Source organism: Populus euphratica, unplaced genomic scaffold (genome assembly GCF_000495115.2).
Source record: "Populus euphratica unplaced genomic scaffold, PopEup_1.0 scaffold8.1, whole genome shotgun sequence".
Taxonomy (NCBI): domain Eukaryota; kingdom Viridiplantae; phylum Streptophyta; class Magnoliopsida; order Malpighiales; family Salicaceae; genus Populus; species Populus euphratica.
This window is the reverse complement of record NW_011499855.1, coordinates 576,615-596,810: the sequence shown is the minus strand read 5'-3', so window position 1 is coordinate 596,810 and position 20,196 is coordinate 576,615. Positions and strand designations below refer to the sequence as shown.

At 33.8% G+C, this 20,196-nt stretch overlaps 3 protein-coding genes across 5 annotated transcripts; 2 read left to right on the top strand and 1 right to left on the bottom strand.

Annotated features, from left to right (window-relative positions):
* Nucleotides 1-612: 612 nt before the first annotated feature.
* On the top strand, nt 613-1,126 carry LOC105122848 (egg cell-secreted protein 1.1-like). The gene has a single exon (XM_011022169.1). It carries the CDS (start codon nt 618-620, stop codon nt 1,035-1,037), a length of 420 nt encoding a protein of 139 aa, XP_011020471.1. The 5' UTR covers nt 613-617; the 3' UTR covers nt 1,038-1,126.
* Nucleotides 1,127-8,417: 7,291 nt separating this feature from the next.
* LOC105122847 (dr1-associated corepressor-like) lies at nt 8,418-13,523 on the top strand. 3 transcript variants are annotated; one of them, XM_011022168.1, is made up of 7 exons: nt 8,418-8,690; nt 9,136-9,215; nt 10,578-10,650; nt 10,739-10,832; nt 12,081-12,197; nt 12,305-12,362; nt 12,571-13,523. In XM_011022168.1, the coding sequence occupies exons 3-7, from the start codon at nt 10,596-10,598 to the stop codon at nt 13,084-13,086; spliced, it is 840 nt and encodes a 279-aa protein (XP_011020470.1). In that variant the 5' UTR covers nt 8,418-8,690; nt 9,136-9,215; nt 10,578-10,595; the 3' UTR covers nt 13,087-13,523. The 3 variants fall into 3 exon arrangements, with proteins under 3 accessions (XP_011020470.1, XP_011020469.1, XP_011020468.1); XM_011022167.1 differs by lacking the exon at nt 9,136-9,215; XM_011022166.1 differs by lacking the exons at nt 8,418-8,690; nt 9,136-9,215 and adding an exon at nt 10,118-10,213.
* A 916-nt stretch (nt 13,524-14,439) lies between these two features.
* LOC105122846 (cysteine proteinase inhibitor 6-like) lies at nt 14,440-17,145 on the bottom strand. Its single transcript, XM_011022165.1, has 4 exons — nt 16,878-17,145; nt 16,572-16,791; nt 15,253-15,398; nt 14,440-14,791 (listed from the first exon to the last, which is right to left on the bottom strand). Exons 1-4 carry the CDS (start codon nt 17,082-17,084, stop codon nt 14,657-14,659), a joined length of 708 nt encoding a protein of 235 aa, XP_011020467.1. The 5' UTR covers nt 17,085-17,145; the 3' UTR covers nt 14,440-14,656.
* Between the last annotated feature and the right edge of the window lie 3,051 nt (nt 17,146-20,196).

Sequence of the window (20,196 nt, the reverse complement as noted above, 5' to 3'; positions counted from 1 at the left end):
AGTGGCATGTTACTAATAGATAAATTTAGAGTCCGTTCACCACTAGAAAATTGAAAAACATAAACGGAGTATTTCAACGGCGAGTAAACACAGTTCCGTCAACGATGTAAATGGCTGACAGAGTTCGATGAAATATTGACGCCAACAGGAGCTAGAAAATAAAATTAAGAGAGCCAAATTAGGAAGATTATTCTAGGGAGAGCAATTTTTCATTTTTTCGACTGTTTTGCCTAAAACTATAAATATTGTTAAGGGGGCTGGAAAAAAACTTATAGCAAATAAATTAAATGCACCAACAAGATTATGCCCGTCATTATGTGGTATATATTACTAATGTTTGCTAATTATGGCCTGTTACAGAAATTTTAATCTGATTTATTTGCCATAAATGGTAAACTTAATGGATGATTAATTGATTATTGCCTTTTGGTCTTCCTATTCCCTTCCAAGATCCAAGTACCACACGTTCTCTCATTTCCTTCCTGCCTTGTGTGTAACTTTCAAGAAATGTAACGTTCAAATTAATTCAACATCATGCTCTATAATTCCTATATAAATCACGCAGCAATCTCCATTGCCGGATCAAATACGACTCTCTCTATAATATCACCTTCAAAATGGCTTTTAATCGTAAGCTCTTTCTTTTCGTTGCTTTATTGGCATGCAGCAGCTTGGGCTGCTACAAGGCCAAGGCAAGACCGCTGGCTTCAATCTCAAACCTTTCGACTCGCTTAAAACTAGATGAAGAGTCATCGAATTGCTGGGACTCTTTGTTGCAACTACAAGCATGTACTGGGGAGATTGTTCTTTTCTTCCTTAACGGTGAGACTCAACTTGGTCATAGCTGTTGCCAAGCTTTGAGCACCATTGGTGAACATTGCTGGCCTAACATGATTGATACACTAGGATTTACCACTGAAGAGAGCCAAATTCTTGAAGGCTACTGTGATAAAGCTGCCGATCCCACTTCTCCATCACCCTCAGCACCATCTGCAGTGCCTGTTGAGATAGCTCCAAAGCAAACTTTGGTTCCTTGATTAGAATTTGAGGTTAGCTGTTAGTGGTAATAACAGCGAAAACAACAGCAATAAAGAATAATTACACGCTTTCTCTGTGCTTTAGATTTTATATACATGTCAGTGCTTTGCTCATGAGGGACGTTATTTGAGTAAGAGTGGACGTCTCTCTATCTCTCTCTCGTTTCTTTTTTTTATCTGATCTTTCATTGCGAAGAGAATATGGATATTAATTATATAGTTTGTGTCTTGGTCCAGATCCCAACAAATTATTGACCAATCTTAACAAGCGTTGCATTTAGGAGCACTAAATGACATCAATATATAATCACTCAATATATATACATATTTTCACATGACCAATTAAACTAATTAATTTTATTTTTAAGCCGAAACGATTATTATATCAAACAAGAAATTAACAACTCTGAATAATGATTGAATTTGATTAATAAAATAACTAATTAAACGATATATGAAACCCATTAAACTCAAGGGGTGCTTTTTATTTTTTGTTGAAATATGAAATAATAATTAAGCAATGGATGATCCAGTAACCATCACCATCGTTCATTGTTTAAATATGAAACCTACATGTAATAATATTGATTTTTTAATTTTATAAAAAATAATTTTTTTAATTTTCAATTTAACAATAAAATTAATAAAAATACAATTAATTAGCATCCATTAAAATTAATTATCATTTATTCATTTATAACATATTTAAATTACAAAATCAATTTCAATTTCATCAAATAGCAATAAATTTTTTTTTCTCAAATCCCAAATAAACCCTAGTGTACACATTATACATTAATACATAAATCTTTCTTAGTAAAAAGTCATAAAACACTTAAATATACAAGAAAATTATAAAAAAATTAATAAATTAATCTAACATACAGATGAGTTACAAAAAAATCAATGAATTTGTTTGCTTTGTGTATCGAAGCTTTGCAAAAATTCCAATAATCAACGTTGACATTGTTAATAGATATAGATACGGGTTGGGGTGGCCAACTTTATGATAAATGGGGTTGCTAAGTATTTTTCTGATAGGAAAAGGAGGAAGAAGAAGAAAAGGAAGAACAAGGGGAACAAAAGTCGTTATAACATATTAATATTTGTTGATGGAAATAATTCGTCGGAAATTCCACCATTAAATAGCGACGTAATGAGGTGTAAAATCCCCCCATTGCCTACTGTATGCACGATTTGATCCCACATTAGAGTTCTGAGCTTTAGTAATTTTTTGCAATTCTGAACAGCCATTTGGAATAGTTGAGCACCATAAATTCTAACTCTTAGGAGATGAGCCATGCGCCAAGCCACCTTTAGAGATCCTGCTTGTATAATCAAGACACATGCAGAATTGCATCCCTCTAACTTTTTTGGTTCCTATTCCTCCTTCCTGCATGGGAAAAGTCGATTCTTGCCAAGAAAATTTAGCACCAGATGCAGTGTTCTGCTTCCCATGCCATAAAAAGTACTGTGATCTTCCCATGCCACAGACTAGCTGATTCATCAAAAAAAAATAAAAGCATGACTACTAAATAATAGAAACCGTCGGCCCGTACGAAAATTAGTTAACCTTCTAACCTATTTTTCTTTTACTGTCATAAACATTAGATTAGCCTTGTATAATCGATAGCCTGATGAGCCTTTGAAGCTCTACGATGAGAATATGTTAAACAGAACTGGGAATAATGGATTGGTTGATTGAAATCAAACCAGGCAAAAGAAATCTTTCAAGCTAAACTGGATTGATTATAGAAGAAAATAACATCAGAAGTTGACTACAATAAAACAAGCAAGCATCTCGGATTCTAAACAACAACCAAACGTAACCTAATTAAGAGCAAATACAAAATCTTAGTCTTAGCCAGTAGCAGCAGCTCTACTCAGAACACTGAAGTGAAGTCTTGACTGATCATTGTCCCAGTAGAGTCCAATTTCATCTCCTTCAAACAAATTCCTCCTTTTAACGAAGTGCTTTGTCCAGCCATCATTGAAAATATAGCTTTTAGAAGTGCTCCATCGTTTGAAGACCAACTGATGCATACTTCCAGTGTCAATATCCCTAACCCAGACCTTCAAACCATTCCTTTCTTGATTCGGAATTTTAACCTGTTTAGTTTGATCCTCGTTCAAGAAAGGCAGGATATATTTCTCAACCAAATCTGCAGACACAAGCAGCCTGCATAGATTACCCAGATCACTTGGCTTCATCTTCTTCTTGATCTCGAATGGGTCATGATGATACAGACTTAGTTGAGTTGATACCCCGCGAGACCTCTCCTCTAGCAAATCTCCAAGGCTAAAAGACGATCTCATCGTCCTAAGATTAAAAGCCACCCTTCTCTCCAACTCTTCCGCAGATTCTTTGTTTCTTGAATCACTATCAACAGAGTTCTTGAAAACCCTGTTTTCATCAAAAAGCTTTGGTTCGTTTAAAACCCTCCCTGGATTTCTTGAAGCAGCAACAATGGAACCAATTCCGCTGGTTGTTTTTGGCTTCTTGAACCAAGAAGGATGCTCATTGAAAAGTGGCTGTGACCCTGCAAACAATTCTCTCTCGGCTTGTTGACATTCACATTCTTTTCTTTTATTTGGATTCTTAATTTTCTTGAAAATAGAACAAGAATTAGAAACATGAAACAGTTGTTGTCTCTCCATTGCTGTAAGTAATGACAGAACTACAACAACACACAGATCAACCAAAAACAATTAATCTTTTCTTCTCAGATGTTTTAGATTGTGGGTGCGGGTTAGCATTCTTAAATAGACTGAAATTAATCAGTATAGAGTCCGGATTGTATAGAAAAATCAGTATGCAATTAGGAAATCAAGATCGAAACTTTTCACCGAGTAATTCAACATCAACGGTAACTAAGGTTTGGTTAGTTTTTCTGTCGAGTCAGGAACCAAAATCAGTTAGCCCCTGCTCCTTCCGACCTCCTCACTGATTCCTTTGCATCGCTGCACTACAGATTTTGGGCCTGGCCCTTTCCTATAAATCGTTCATGGGCTTTCAAAAGTCTAAAAGGTTGAAGATAATTTTCTGTTTTTGCTTTTAAAAATAATCTCATTTTTTTATTAAGAAATATAAATATAGTTATTAAACCTGATTTATGATAAATTAATTTTAAAAAATAGGGCGAGGTTTTTTTTTAGAATTTTATACTTTATTACGTTATTAATCAAATCTAAAAAAAATATGATCACTTTATTAAATAGTTAGTTTTAAAAATAATGAATTACCTGTAAATACTTATTCGTTTCATCCTGTAATTATGGAAAAGAATATATAAACATATTGTATCAAGATATATATGAAGGTTTAACAAAGGGAGGAAAAAAAAAGGCACGTAGCTATGCAATATTTTGTCATTAATGTTATTGAAGAGCATAATGATATTGAGATGAAATTTACTCAATGATTTTAAGGCATCTTTTCTCAAGTTTACACCGGTATAATGCAATATTTGAACAACATCTCATTTGGTGAGTTATGATTGTTTATGTTTAGTTAGTTCTAGCTTGATTTATAAAAAAATATAAACGTGTTTGTTAGAAAAATAAAAATGAAGATATGAAAAATAAATCAAATACAAACTTAATTAAATACAATAATATCAAAGGGGAAAGATCACATTTTAGAAAGCAATACAGAGAGAGAGATCAAACAAAAAATGAGGAATTGAAATTAAGGCTAAGTTGTGCTAACATTTATAGAGAAGTTCAAGAAATAATAGAAAATAATTAAATCAACTAATCATGTATATGTATACATTATCTTTAGGTCAATGAAAATTTTGATAAATAACAAAGCAACATATATATAGAACATTCTAAAGCTTTAGAGACAAATCAAGTCCTAATAGATTAGCTTGATCATTTTTTAGAGGTTCCATTAACTGGAGCTGATCAGTATCGATGGATGACTTATTGGTTGCAATATTTGATGATGAAGAACCACCAAAGTTACGAAATAAGTCATTAATGTTCTCAAACCTTGAAAAAGAAGAAGAAAAAAAAAGAGACAGTAGAGTTTCTATATCTACCATTAAGAGAATTCAAACTCTCCATTCTTAGCCTGTCAATGGAAGTTGGTTGTGCATTCATCATGGCCTGCCTTGACCACCCACCAAGGCCAAAATGATACCCACTCGAGGATGCATTCCATGGATAAGATGATGGCTTGCAAATCAAGGAATCCATCTCCTTACCAAGTGACTTATTGAAATATCCATAATAAGGGTGTGTTGAATGGTTTGGATAGGGATAGTATAGAAATTGCGCAAAAGCATCCACATCCATCACTTGACGCCTTTTGGCTATTGCACGCTCTTGTTTATGTGCGTTTTGATGTCCACCAAGAGCTTGGGATGTGGAGAACTCTCTCTTGCAATAGGTGCACGACAAAACTCTTGAATTAGCTGGTTTCAAAGTCTCATCTGTTGATTCATTTGCATCTGCATTAATAAGGCTAAAAAGATTGAACTCTAGCTTTGATCCACCAAAAGAATCATCATTGGAAAGCTTCAAATCGAGCAAAACAGGAGAACTTGATGAATCGAGCAAGGTTGATGGTTCAATTTTATTAACAACTTTCTCTTTCATTTTCAGATTGATCATGTTTTTCTGATTATGATCACCATTATATCTGCATAATGTTTCTTCGGAGGCTGCCGAGATGCTTGAGGTCCTAGAGGGACACCTTTTTGCACCAATTGATTCCATTGAAAACAAAGAAAAATTAAAATGATCCAAGTTTTTGATTTGGCATAAAAATTGTTTAGGATATTCTTTTTTTATTGAATCTTGAATAAATGAATATCTTTCAATTAATGGAAACAAATCCCATTATATATAGTGTTAGTGCAATGCATTAATAAAGAGAAAGGATTAAAATGATGAGTATAATCTTGCAAGATTTTGTCTTTTTTTTATATATTTTGGCTTGTTATAGAATTATTCCTAACATGCATTTGATACCATGTCAACATGATTGACTACTACAAAAAAAAGTCAAACTTCCATAAAAAGAGTTAATGGAAAAAATTTAAGGTGTTATTTTGAGTAGTTTTTTTTTTAATAAATACATATAAAATATTACTAGTTAGAGCTTGAGTACCATGAGATTTTGTAAAATCAATACATTGAATGATTTGGTAACATTGAGTATGATGATATTTGCATGAAGTTTAGCGTGTAATATCGTGAAATTAAGAAAAGTATGGTTAGTGTAATGGGTGGTTAGAATATGAATAAAGGACATTATGGTAAATCTAAATTACACTAAGATTTGTGTGTTTCTGAATAAATTTTTTAATATTATATCATTTTTAAAGTTCAAATAGATTTAACAAATGTATAATACTTGTCAATTCCCTCAAGGGCATTTGACATGGAAAATTTTTAAAGTCCCTCCTACAATACATCTTGAATTTCAAAAGATATATATATATATATATATATATATATATATATATATATATATTTCGAAGATGATTTATTGTTTATATTGCTTTTTATAGGTGTTTGAAAATATAATAATATTTATTTTTTATGTATTTTAAAAATATGTTTTAATTAAAAAATATTAAATTGATATTTTTTTATGTTTTTTTAATAATTTTAATATGATAATATTAAAAAAATAAAATTATTTTACTATATTTTTTTTGAAAAAATATCTCATATTACAGTAACCAATATATTTGTGGTTGAGTTACATTATATGTTTTAAAATAACTTTTTAGTTTGAAATATATTAAAATATTTTTTTATATTTTAAAATTAGTATATTAAATTCATAAAGAAATATTAAAAAATATCAATTTAAATATATATTTTTATAATTTTTTTAATAAAAACACTTTCTAGAAACATCAATACGATGCATGTTGATAGATTCTCTAGTGTCTTCAATCGGAAACCATGACTTTTTTTATACTGTCATTTCCTTTGATGGACATGAGAGTATCATATAAAAAGTCAAATAGTATTTTTAATTTACTCTCCTTAAAATTTATTAATTTTTTCAATTTAACCCTAAAGCTTTTTTCTTGTGTTGATCATCCCTTGAAGTGTAAAAGAAATTTACAATCACTCTTTGGATTATTGAAGAGACAACGTGGACTCCCCCCCCCCCCCCCCCCCCCCGTAAAAGAAATTTACAATCACTCTTTGGATTATTGAAGAGACAACGTGGACCCCCCCCATTTCAATTTAGACATATTAATGATATTGAAGTCTTGATAAACACCTATTCCATAATTATACCATGATTTGTGAATTGCCTCACTACAATCTATTATATCTATGAAAAATATCACATTAAATTTAAAACCTAGGATAATCTTCAATCAAACATTAGGCTCAACAAGAATAAAGCTCATAAGAAGATTTGCAAATTAAAGTTTACGTGGGAGCTGGAGAGAGACGAAGAAATTAAGATATAAAAGCTAAAAAAACATTTTATTATATTTATCCTATGTTATTGTAATTTTATTTGTTTGTGTTATTACAGCCGATTTAGATTTTGAAAGGTGATTGTTGTGTTTTTATGATAAAAAATAGACATAAATCATTTGATTAATTAAAATTCAATGTTATGTCCAATACTAACATTATATGATATGAAAGTTCATAATCTTTTTAAAATTTGTTTTTAAAGTTTTTTAATGCTTAATATTTTTGTCATGAATATAAATCAATTGTAATTATCAATAAAAAAATCACTATAATTTTCATTAACCATCATCATAATTGCGACATATTATTTTATAGTCACTATCTTAATTATGAATAATAATATCATTTATCACTATAAAAAAATCTATATTATTATTTATGTTGCGGCAACTAAAAATAATAAAATCTCAATATATCATTAATATTGTAGAATTTCATGATATCTTTTATGAAAAATTATGTCCCAACTCTTATTTTATTATAGATGATAAATTTAATTTAATTTTAAATTTAGATCAAGAATGCCATGGTGGTAATTTTCATCTTATTGCAAGAAATCTTTATTATTTGGATCTAATTGAACCAACGTAGATTGTGAATGACATTAGAAGGACTTAATTAAACATTACAAAAATATGAAAGCATGAATCGCATTCTCTCCACCGCCATAAACTATGCCTTTTTTTTTTTTTTAACAAAACAAACTGATAAAAAGAAAAGGTCAAAAAGAAAAGTTGTTTACTTTTCCCCTATTTTGAACAGCCCAATCACAATCCGCCATGTAAGAATAAACCCAGCTTAGAATAAAGAAATTCATCCTCTTACACACTTGGCTTTTTTCTATTAGTCCGTGTTATACTAAAACCGCCAGCGACGCCACCTTATCATACTTTTTATTATTTTATTATTTTTATTTTCCTGGGTGTCAAACACGTACGGATGGATAATCCATGGAAATGATACATCTGTTTTTATAAGGTTTTGGATCTAAACAAGGAACGATGTTTCTTATCCTTGTTGTTGTTTGTAAGATTATTACAGTTCAATCACGAGAAAATGATTTTGCTTTGAATTAAAAACAAATAATTTCTACTCTCTATTTCTTTCTGTTTTTTTTTTTTTTTTGTGATTATTTAATGCTTCAAATCTGACCAAACCATGAGGAAGAAGCTTGATACTCGTTTTCCAGCTGTAAGCTCTCACCTTTGCTCTTTTTGCGATCCGGGTTTTGCTTTGTTTGGTTTGCAGTTGAGAAAACGAAAGGAAAGTTTGAAACTTTTTTATTGATTTATTGATTGTTCTGTTCATGTTAATTTCACTATTGGCTGCAAGGAACTCTTTTTTCTCGTCTTTGCGGTTTTTTGTGATCTAGGGCTTGTTTGGTTTGCTTAGTAGCTGAGAAAAAGAAGGGAAAGTTCGAAGCTTTTTGGATGATAGATTGATTGGTTAGATGTTCTGTTGATGAAGTTTATGAGGATTTATGGTCTGGTTCTGGTTTTTTTCTTGATTTGGGATTGTTTCATTGAAAGTATTGTGATTTTTTAGGTGAAATTGGCAGGTTGGTGTTTTGTTTTTTTAGGAAGCAGTGTTTTTATGATCAGTGGGTATAATTAGTTGGTAATTGTGTCAGTTATAGAGCTATTGTGGTGATAATGGCACGGAATGTGTTCTCTTCTGGATTGTGGCCTGTGGGGCTGTTTTATTTTTGAATTATAGGTTCCGTCTTTTGGTTTTGGTTCTTGTTAATATTTTCTTTTGTTTGTGGCATAGACTTCTCATGTGGGTTTGTGAAGTTGTGTTTCAAATCAGTTGATGGGAATCTTATTGTTGATGGGCTCGGGGGATGGAGGTTATTTTTCTTCTAGATTTTGCTGTTGACTGTGGTTGTCAGTTACTGTTCAAAATGGTGATTCATATATCTTTACTTTGGACCTTAGGGTAATTTAAGATCAATGTTTTATTTAGATCAGGTCTAGCATTAGCTTTGCTTCTATAATTAGGACCATTCTAATTTTCTACATGTTCCTCTTGTTCTGCCTGCAAATGACCAGTATGACACTGTTGTTGACGGTACGGAATTGGGGATTTTGGATCTGATCTAAATGTGTTTTGAGTTGCTTGTTTTCAAGTTATAATGCATTATTTTAGCATGGGGTTCCACTGTAGTTTATGCTTTTTTGGCCTTGCCTATGCATACCCTCACTATAGCAGCCACTTCTTTCCTAGATGACAAACACTCACCCAGCAACTTTGTGCGCTTCTGATGAAGGAAAATTTACTCATACGGTCATACCTCTAAACTGTTCTTATTCCCAGATATCCCTTTCCCTTCGCTCCTGGCAATTTCAGACACCTTTGTATCATTGTGTAACACATCTTAATAAATTATATACTTGGTTAGTCCTCACTAGTCATTCCCATTAAGGATCATAACATGGCTATCAAATTAGAGATATGACAGAACTTTTCACTCGGGGTGCTATTGATTACTCTGTAATGATTAAAGTACATAATTTCCCCCCTTCAACAACATTACTTCAGAAGCATAATGCGTTGTTACAAAATCAAGAATGCCTGTTTGATCTGGTTTCAATTTACTGCCAGGCTCTGCATGGCAGTTTGAAGATTTTGGTGGAAGCTGTGGCATCAGCCTTGTGATATTGAGGCATAAATAGATGAAGTTGCCTTTGTTGTTGGAGTGTTTAGATGGTGAGGTTAGTTATTTTGTGGGATGGCATGTAGAAGGTTATCAAACTTCAGTTTCACATTTCACACCAATGACTAGTCACCAACTCCAACAGAATAGATAGTTTCTAGAAATTTGAAGGTGTGATCCAGCCATTCAGAAAATAAAAAAAGCTATTTGCAACTTGTGCAGTTTTTATTTTTAGGCTTGCTTTGATCATTTTTTTACTTCTTCAATTTGGGAGCCATATAATATCTTAAAACTGAGTGTGCCATTGTTGATGTTTCTGTTCTTCGAAAATTGACAGAAAATTCTATTTAAATTTTAAATTATTGCATTGGAAAAAGCTTTTGTCTTGTACTGTTGTATGATGGATAATTTTAATTTGGCAGGCTCGCATAAAGAAAATTATGCAAGCTGATGAAGATGTTGGGAAGATAGCACTGGCAGTGCCTGTTTTAGTTTGTAAGTACCTGTAACTATTTATGCTTTAGCTCTCTGTCTTTCTACAAAAATGTTTGCCTGCTTATGCTTTTCTTGGATATAAATGCAGCCAAAGCATTGGAATTGTTTCTGCAAGACCTCTGTGACCGTACTCATGAGATCACCCTTCAGCGAGGAGCAAAGACTATGAGTGCTTTGCATTTGTAAGTCTGGAATTGCTCTTATTCATCTAAGAGTCTCTCTTGTATGAGCTAATGGATGAGCATTTGCAACCTAATATGCACACCATGCTGGTTTTCTTTATGAGCGCACAGGCTCTGTCCATTTATTTTCATAAAGGTTTGAGTTAAATAGCAAATTGTAGTTCTGCTGTGATTCTTTCTTTTGTTTTTTTTTTTCCCTGTAAAAAGGATGGGAGAAGAAAGCAAAATGAGCTTAGCTTGGACTGCGAGATGGCATTTTTGCGTTGGTTTAATGAGCTTAGCTTAGTGACAAGACTGTTCCAGGCCCACCATTGAATTTTAACATTTTTTTCTAGTCTGAGAATAAACCACCCAGTTGTTTAAAACCATGCTGGGTTGAGCAGTTCATAGGTCAATCACCAGGTTATTAGTACATTTCCTTTTTTCTCTGTACATATGGATTTTCAGGAGCTCCGTCCTCTTTCAGTTCATGATGTTGGTTTGGTCTTACATTGAAGTGAATGCATTCTGCCATATCTCAGGCTTTGTACATGGGCTCTTGTTTTAAACTTTTAAATGAAATTGATAGAAATTAGAATTAAAATGAAAAACATGTCTTTTTCTTTTTGTATTTAGATTCTCTTTAGTCCGTGAAGATCGTTCCTACATAAGCCATAATAGGCTCTTATCTGGCTAATTTACAAATTATTTTACTTATATTTTGCCTGAATCTGGTGCAAATAGATAAATTTTATTGGTTTGTGTTATTTAATTAGACATTTCATGAAACTTTGAAAGTGAAAATAAAATCATCTGACTTGCATCTACAATGGGCTTAGGATATACTGGGTCCTCCTAAAATGCTCTAATCAAAATAACTGTCTTTGATTTGTTTGCCCTACTCAGGTCGGTGCAAGTCTTAAGCACCTCTATATACATTTTCTTTGCATGCTTGTGTGTTGGTAGTTAGGAGTTTCTGCCATCACCAGAATACCCCTTTCGAAACCTTCATTGTGGAGACCAAACATGATTTGAGTTTAATAGTCCTCGGTTTGCTCTTATTATCTACATATGCTTTGTTGAGCAAGATGTGTGAAGTTCTGTTCTCCTCCTCTCACTCTCCAACTGTAGCTCACCTAAGAAGTGTGAGTGTGTTATGGTGGGGGCGTCATGTCCCTTTTGTAATTAATCTTTTAATGTTTCCTTTAAACCCCTTTCTTACCTTCTATTTTGCATATGATCTAACTGAATCCCTTGCTTAAACTGCAGAAAACATTGTGTACAGAGCTATAACGTATTTGATTTTCTGAGAGAAATCGTCAGCAGGGTTCCTGACTACAGTCATGGTCATTCTGATTCCACAGATCATAGACCTCTTCAAAAGAGGTGATTGGAGAGATCATGTTATTGTTCTGTTTCTTTTTTAAGCATTTTCTTTATGCGGATCTTGGATTAACAAATTAGGTTTACTCGGTTGCATGTAATTCTTCCAGAAAGCCCACTGGAGATGAATGCAATGACAGTGACGAGGAGTTGAAGAGAAGCAGGATGGTAGGATGACACTTAAAATATTTCTCATATAAACCTTTTCCTGCGCTGTTTTCAATCATTAATTGGTTTGGTTTTTGGTGGTTCCTTCTTTTTAAGTTTATTGCAAGGGTAGTTACATTGGAAGATGTTATGTTCAGCAGTTTCAAGTTTGTCATATGATTTTTATTTGAGAGGTATTTTAAAGAGTTTTTAACCTTGTTCCCTTCAGCATGAGATGAGCCATGCAGGCAGCAGTGGCAGAGGAAGAGGTCGAGGACGAGGGAGAGGTCGTGGAAGAGGTGTTCGAAATATAGAAAGAGAATCTTCTAGTCGTGACCTTGAACCAGAATCCTGCACAACTGTTCAGCAGAGCATTAAAAATAACACCAATCCTGAAGTAGTGATGGACAATGGCTCAGAGTCTAAGGAATCAGTGATGGACAATAACAGAGTCAGTGATGCTACCAATCAACCAGAACGAAACTTTGATCTGAATGCAGAGGTTAATGATAGCGAGGATGCAAAGGCTGCAGCAGCACCAGCTGCTGCCACCACCACCACCACCACCACAACCACCACCTCAGCCCCCAGCTCATCAGCAGAGCCTGCTGCTGAAACTAACCATGAAGAATATCCAGGTTGGTCACTTTCTGAAATGGACAAGATGGTCATTGACCCTCTTCAGCTTGCACAGCTCAGCGAAAGATCAGATGAGGTGGAGGAAGATTACGACGAAGAAGGCTGATCTTACTATCAGCTGGCTCTTAGAAAAGATTAGTGGTCGGGACCCAATTAATAGGCATGGAGACAAGGAGAGAAGAAACAGCAGGGCTTAACCACATAGATGCCCAAGGTGGAAATCTGAGATACGCGCTATCCATTCTCCCTAGGCATAGGCTGGTTCTGAATTTCAACTTTTATTCTGTGTCATCATCTTTATGCAACCTCAGTGATGCCATTCTCTAACAACTTCCTATAGTGGTAGATTTTCTGAAAATGTGAGATAGTCTATGCAACTTAACTATCTGATGCAGGAAGGATGGGGTAGCCCTAGTAGAAGCTGTAGTTTGAGAATGTTGTCTGTGAACTCTCTTTGTTTTAGTTTAGCCATATTCCAGTAGGATGTATAGCTGTTGTTGGTCTGATACTTTACATGTTACTTTTAATAGCTGTTTCACATATTTCAAGTAAATTCCACACTGCTAAGAACGTGTTAACCCGAAAATCTAGAAGGCTTATTCCGTGAGGGATGCATCTCCGAGCCAGGTCACGGTGGATTGTGACCCAAGCTGGGGCGTTAAGGTTGTGGAACATGGCCGTCCAACCAGGTGCTGCACTGGCTTCACAGGGTCGGTCTGCTCTGTTGGATCCTGGTACAAGGGCACCGTCCTGACTTCACAGAGCGGGCTTCTGTTTGCTGAAAGACAAACGCAATGAGGGCTTGTACCCAGACTGAGAGCCAGGCGGCACTACCCCGTGATGGCTCAACGAGTCAATCTGACTTTTTTACCAGATTTTTTGGGTTTTGTTTTTTTTATTCTTCTTCATACCGGTCCAGGTTACCGGTTAGTGGGTCATGTCTATTATATTTGTGTATATATATTAAATATAGAAATTATAAATATTACGTGTGTGTATTAAATTAGGTTTGGGCTAAGAATGCTATACAGAAAAAAAAATTCATTTAAATCGGTGTAATGTTGAGATACATCAAGTCTGGATTAAATCATCACTCCTTGATTTAAGCTTACTATTTATAACCAAAAAAAAAAAAAAGCGAAAAATATATTGCCGAATACAATATTGTACGGGTACTTAATTTCTAAGAGGATCCATAGTGTTATCTAGGATTGTTCACTTTTCCTGGGCGGAATTGAGACATTAGCAGATGACCGTTAAAAAATTTTTAATTGAGATTCTAGAACTGGACCTTGAAATGAAAAAACCCAAGCAATAAAGCCCAGTGTTCGGGCCCACCGCAGGAGACAAAGCCCACGCATCATAGAGATTTGTCTCCTACTCTGGAGTCTGGATGTTCAAGAACTCGATGGTTCAAGGACTGGGTCAGCCCCATTCGAGTCATGACAAGCGCCGTAGCTAGATCTGTCAATTTTTATATATTTTCCTGATAATAGAGAATCTACATGTCCAGAGATAAATGTAAGTAAATTCCATGCATGTTCTTCCCATAACACTGATTAGCATCAGCATTCAGTGCTTTCAGCCATTCACAACACAACGACGATTACACTGTAAACTAACAGATATTTCTAGTTTTATTGCCATTTTAGCACGTCAAACAGGAAGTTGTGAAGTCAGGCATGTGGCTCCATCTGATTGAGATGGTAGCTGCCCTCATTGTTCTTGTGCACCAATACCTTGAATTTCTCTTCAGTGCTTCCCCTCTTCACCTTGAGAAGCATATCAAATTTTGCAGAATCATCTACCACCTGTGAATTAGTTAAAATATTCATCAATGATTGTTTATGCTCTTGCTGTTGTTGAATATGACTATCCTAAAACATAACTTCCAGAGATGGAAAACCCATGGCCATGGTTCTTTCGTATGTATCTTGGCTCTTCAGAAAATAAGTCAAGGTAAACCAATGACCACAAGAGGACAACCATGATCTAGAAAACTAATGGACATGCATGCACCCGCACATTTATTCTAAGATTAAACATAACTTAGATCAACAGTACACTTATAAGCCACTGATTGGTGTAGCCATCCACGATTGCTGGTAGTTGTTAGATTGAGTATAATCCATCAACTCTCTTAAGGAAATTCGGCACATGTTTTTTTTAAGCTTTCTCATTCTACATGTTAATATCGATGTTAAATTCTGCATTCAAACTAACAAGGCGCGAACAGGAAAAATAAAGTTGAGAGAGAAGAAAAGTAACTGACCTCAGCATTTGCATGAACGACCTCTTGAAGTTCATAAGGGAACAGAGAGTTGGACCTCTGCTGGATGGACTTCAAAGCATGAATTGCTGCATCTTGGACTGAAGGATCATGCACTGGCACTGCTCGCCATCCAGGAGCATGACCATCTGTTTTACAAATCCCACGTCAGTATGATAGTAATGGTCCAAATGCAGAACTTTAAAGCTTAGTGCTCCAATCCAGTGTCTTATGAGATTGGAACAACATAGTACTGGGACACAAGTTTGCGAATTGTTCTGTGTAATGTAAATTTGCCTACATTGTAAGAAGAGATTGCCTCAGAGACATGATCATATCAATAGACTATCAAGGCATCAAGACTGCCGCTAATAAGATTCCTCTTCCAATGATTCCATCACCCTATTAATAGATTTAGACACGATTTCAACCATGAAATTGAAATTAAGATGCACTGAAAATTCCGAGAAAAAGTACCAAGAACCAATCACTCAGCACGTAAAGCAGAGAAATGGAACATAAAGCACTCAATATTATTTTTTGATGGATATTCGCTCCATTTTTTTCATGAGAGGAATACCCTGTTTTCTTCATCCCAGATTAACAAACTTCCCATATGCAGAAGAATTCTAAAGCTTTGTGTTTGAATCCAACGTGCCCTATGGAATCAACAGGGTTATTGAAACATTTGGAAGTTTGCAACGAACACAAGTAGTAACATAATGCAAACAACCTGCCCCGCCATCATAAAATAAAATCACCTCACAATATGCTCGCATCCATAAACTAAAAGACCCACAAAACTGTAACTAGTAAGATTCTTTCTCCACAAATTTCCTCTTGATAGATTTGGACCTAAATTTAACCATGATTTTAAAATTTAGATTCAATTCAAATTCCTAGAACAGGTACCACCACTCTGTATATAAAACCAACAACGAGACATAAAGCCCTCATTATTCTTCTCTAAACCACATTCACTCACTCTTCTAGTAATTCTCCATGAGAAATGTAAGAACCCCACTACCCTCTTCAGCTACAAAATAACTTAATCAATGCTAGTAAATTACAAAGATTGTAAATTACACAACCATTGCCTATGCTCTAAAACATGAAAACAACACAAACAATGAGCTTCCCAGATTAAAACCCAAAAAGGATTATTGAAATAACATGCAATACAACCTTTCAAACACTTAAAATTAAAACACACGATGATAAATTAACAAAATCTTGATAGCCCAGACAGATTATTAAAAACCAAAACACACTTGGATTGATTTCAACGTTGTTCTACTAACTGGGAAATTATGGTAATCAACCTCTCTTGACACCGAGATCAGAGGAGGTAAACACAGGAACATCACCGGCATCCTTGAACTCGTGCAACTCCTTGAAGTTAAGCCACGGCTTAACCCAGACTTTGGCTTCATAAAGCTTCTTCTTCCCCGCTTCAATCGCTTCAATCGTAAGATGATGCATTGTCCCCGCAACCACTTGCTCTTTCGCCTTCACCACCCTCGCAAACTCCAATATCGCATTCTTCACCGAAAAAACAAAAAGACTCCATCATTTTCAAATCTAAAAAGAAAAACCAACAAATTTAATGTCATGCTCATGGTTTTTACCTCTTTCTTGTTGTGTTCATCGACAGCGAAGCGAGCGAGGCTGTCGATCTCGACGCTATTTTGGGAGCTCTGCGAGTCGTGAACGCCGCCGAGAGTGGCCATTTTCTCCTGACAGAATCCTCCAGAGGCAGAAATTAGAGGGGTGATTGTAACGGTAAGTACAACAGCTAGTGTGAGTAATGGAGAGATGAAGGAAGGGGAGATCATGGGCTTCGTATTTATATATTTGTGGGGACTTCTTGTCTTGGTGTTGGACTCTTCCTCTGCTCTAAGCTTTTAAAGTGATCTTCCTGGCTAGGTTCCTATGATATGGAGGAGGGAGATTTCGACGCGTGTCTTTACGAGGTCATCCTTGAGACGCGTGGCTCTCGTATATATCTTTTTGCTTAGTGAGTAAGCTACTCAGCTGACCGGTGGGTCCATTTAATAAAATATAATTCAAAGAACATTAATGATCGGCTGACTGACCCGACGCCCTGCCGACTCATCCCTGGTTTAGAGTTGGATGTTAAAGAAAAGCTAGTTCAAAATTAACTAGATTAATCCACACCCTGTGGTAGACTCGGTCTTAGTTTAAAAAAATTTAAAAAAAATATTCAAATTAATCTGGTTTAAAATTTTAATATATAACTTAAATCTTGAGCAACACCACGACCAATGAGGATTTAATTATTATGGTCAAAAGGTATGCCAAATATCCAGATTCTTTTTTAAATTGAATATAAATTAGTTTTTATTTTACTTCAAAAGGTAAATTGATTAATCATTTTATTATGAGAAATAAGTTAATAGTCTGTTGATGAAAGTTTATCTTCAATTCATGTTTGAAATTTAATCGAGATGCTGGCGTGGGTTTTTTTCTCTTGAATTGAATAGATTAATACTCAATTTAGATTGATAATGAGTTTTTTTATTCAAAATTAAATATTTATCCCTCTATTTAAAGGTGTTTTGGAGGCATCGAAAATAGAATAAATAGCTATCTGAACAAATAAATAGACAAAGTAAAATTTAAAAAATAAAAAGAGTTGTACCACGTTGTGGAAAGTCATTTACCCTTGTCGTGTAATGGACCCTAAGATCATGTTTGTCTCCTTCAAAATAAACAGTGCTTTCTCCCTTCACTCCAATTTCCTCAACTCCCTCTATCCAAAACATCTTTCTCTAGTTTGAACAATTACATTATAATGACAAATCACAACTGCAGAAGCAAATAAAGGAGCTCATACTTTTACTATCCAAGACAAAAACCGTCCATCCTCTTTTATTTTCACCTTGGATTTGAATAGTTGCTCTTTTTTATCATTTTGTTCATCAAACCATTATTTTTATGACTGGATCCTTGTGAAGTCATTGAGACCATTTGCTCTTAATTCGCTAGGAAAAGGTTGAGAGAGAAAATCAAGTATAGATAAAGAAAATGTCGGTTAATATCAATTTTAACCATTAAAATAATTAGTATTGATATAGGATAATTCTACTAGGATGATATTTCATTGTTTCACCGTGAGGTTACCTGAAATTGTAGATGGATTTTTTTTATTGTATTTTTTGGATCTTTTTAGGATTTTTAAAGGAAAGAATGAGTTTATTTTAGATCTACAAGGTGTTTTTTTTTTTGTCAATAAAATGGTTTAAAATAAATGAATTTTTCAAGTGTGGAACATCCTTAATTTGTCAAAATCTAAACATAGCATGCAACATATCACCTACTCTATTATTTTTTTTAAAAAAAATAAGGCATCATCCTCTTATTATTATTTTTTTTATCCGAGTCTAGGCTAGCAAATCTAAGCGTCCAGGCTTTTCTTATTAAGGTCTAAAGGCATTGGGCTACTCAAGCCCGTATTCAAAAGTTTTTTTTTACTTTAATTTTTTATTTTTATTTTTATTTTTATTTTATTGTTTTATATAAAAAAAATAATTTATTTTTTTAACTTTACTATTTAAATTTTAATCTATTTTAAATTGATCTTTGTAAATTACTGTTTTAAATATACATTTTATCATTTTATTGGTGTTGATTCCATAAATATTTATTCATAATGTCATTTTTTTCAGCTAACCCCGCAAGATTTTCATTTTTATTTTGTCGGTAAAAAACCATTGACTTGGCACACAGTTTAGCACGGGCCAAAATCTAGTTTTCATCTAAAATTCCTACAGCGCTGCACCTGGCGAACGTCAACATCATAGTCGACCTCAGAATTTCACGAACCGAGAGTCTTAGCTTTATCAGAGGTAACGTCTTGTCTTGCAAGTTTTAAAAGGCATCTCATTTGATTGCTTGGAATGAAAAAGTAGGTTTCTTGAGGTAGGGAGGCCCTTTATTGATCGGGTTTTGTTCGTGAAACTTCAATAAAAAATAATATATTAAAAAATAAAATTAATAAAATAATTTTTTTAATAATATAAATATAACTTTTTATGTCCATTCCAATAATAAAAAATTATTTAGAAAAGTTAATTATATTTTAATATATTTCATGTTAAATTAATTTTATATATTACGGTTAAAATATCACCTCTTTTTTAAAAAAACAACTATATTTTAATATATTTCTTGTTAAATTAATTTTATATATTATTGTTCAAATATCACTTTAATCTTAAAAAAACGGCAGCAAGTATTGTTATTTACTTTTACTTTTTGTTACAGAAAAATATAAAAATAACACTTCCTGTCTTCAACCGCACCGCTATTTTAGATGATCCTTTGGCTGACCGGTTGGAGTGTTTAAAAATAAATATAAACGCGAAAAGTACGACTTTTTTCTTTTACCTACCCAGTTAGAGATGCTTTTAGGTTTAGTTGCCTTAATGGAGAGAGTTTTTTCGGGGATGTATAAATAATATCTTTTATTTAAAAAAAAAATATATCAAAAAATATTTTTAAAATTATTTTAAACATAACTCATCAAAATAATATAAAAAAACAAAAAAATATTAAATTAAAATAAAAAAATTCTAATATTTACAAAAACACTTTCAAAACACAAAAATACACAGCCCACAGGATTAAATATGTCAATTGTTTATGCTGTGGCTGAGGGGAGTGCAGTGCAATGGCAATGGGACAAATGACAGGCCATGGGTTTTTATGATTGAAAGACATGGTTTTTAACAATTATTATTACATGTTCTCATTGTTGTTTGTCTTGTAGCCGTTTACCATATCCAGAGACTAACTTGTGTATATTTTTCAAATACAGGGATTGATGAAATGCTCTTGATGCAGTTTTCCCTAATGCAATCAGTAGATAGATTTTGTTGCAGGCATCTATAATAGTAACCACAGTACAGAGGAGAGACGGGGCCC

Excerpts from the sequence above, each read along its gene's own strand:
- LOC105122848 (XM_011022169.1), top strand. The coding sequence starts at position 618 with ATGGCTTTTAATCGTAAGCTCTTTCTTTTCGTTGCTTTATTGGCATGC.
- LOC105122847 (XM_011022166.1), top strand. The coding sequence starts at position 10,175 with ATGAAGTTGCCTTTGTTGTTGGAGTGTTTAGATGGTGAG. Across the intron at positions 10,833-12,080 it reads ACTATGAGTGCTTTGCATTT|AAAACATTGTGTACAGAGCT; the intron begins GTAAGTCTGGAA and ends CTTAAACTGCAG. Across the intron at positions 12,198-12,304 it reads CATAGACCTCTTCAAAAGAG|AAAGCCCACTGGAGATGAAT; the intron begins GTGATTGGAGAG and ends TAATTCTTCCAG.
- LOC105122846 (XM_011022165.1), bottom strand. The coding sequence starts at position 17,084 with ATGATCTCCCCTTCCTTCATCTCTCCATTACTCACACTAGCTGTTGTA. Across the intron at positions 16,792-16,877 it reads ATGAACACAACAAGAAAGAG|AATGCGATATTGGAGTTTGC; the intron begins GTAAAAACCATG and ends TTTTCGGTGAAG. Across the intron at positions 14,792-15,252 it reads TCGTTCATGCAAATGCTGAG|GTGGTAGATGATTCTGCAAA; the intron begins GTCAGTTACTTT and ends ACTAATTCACAG.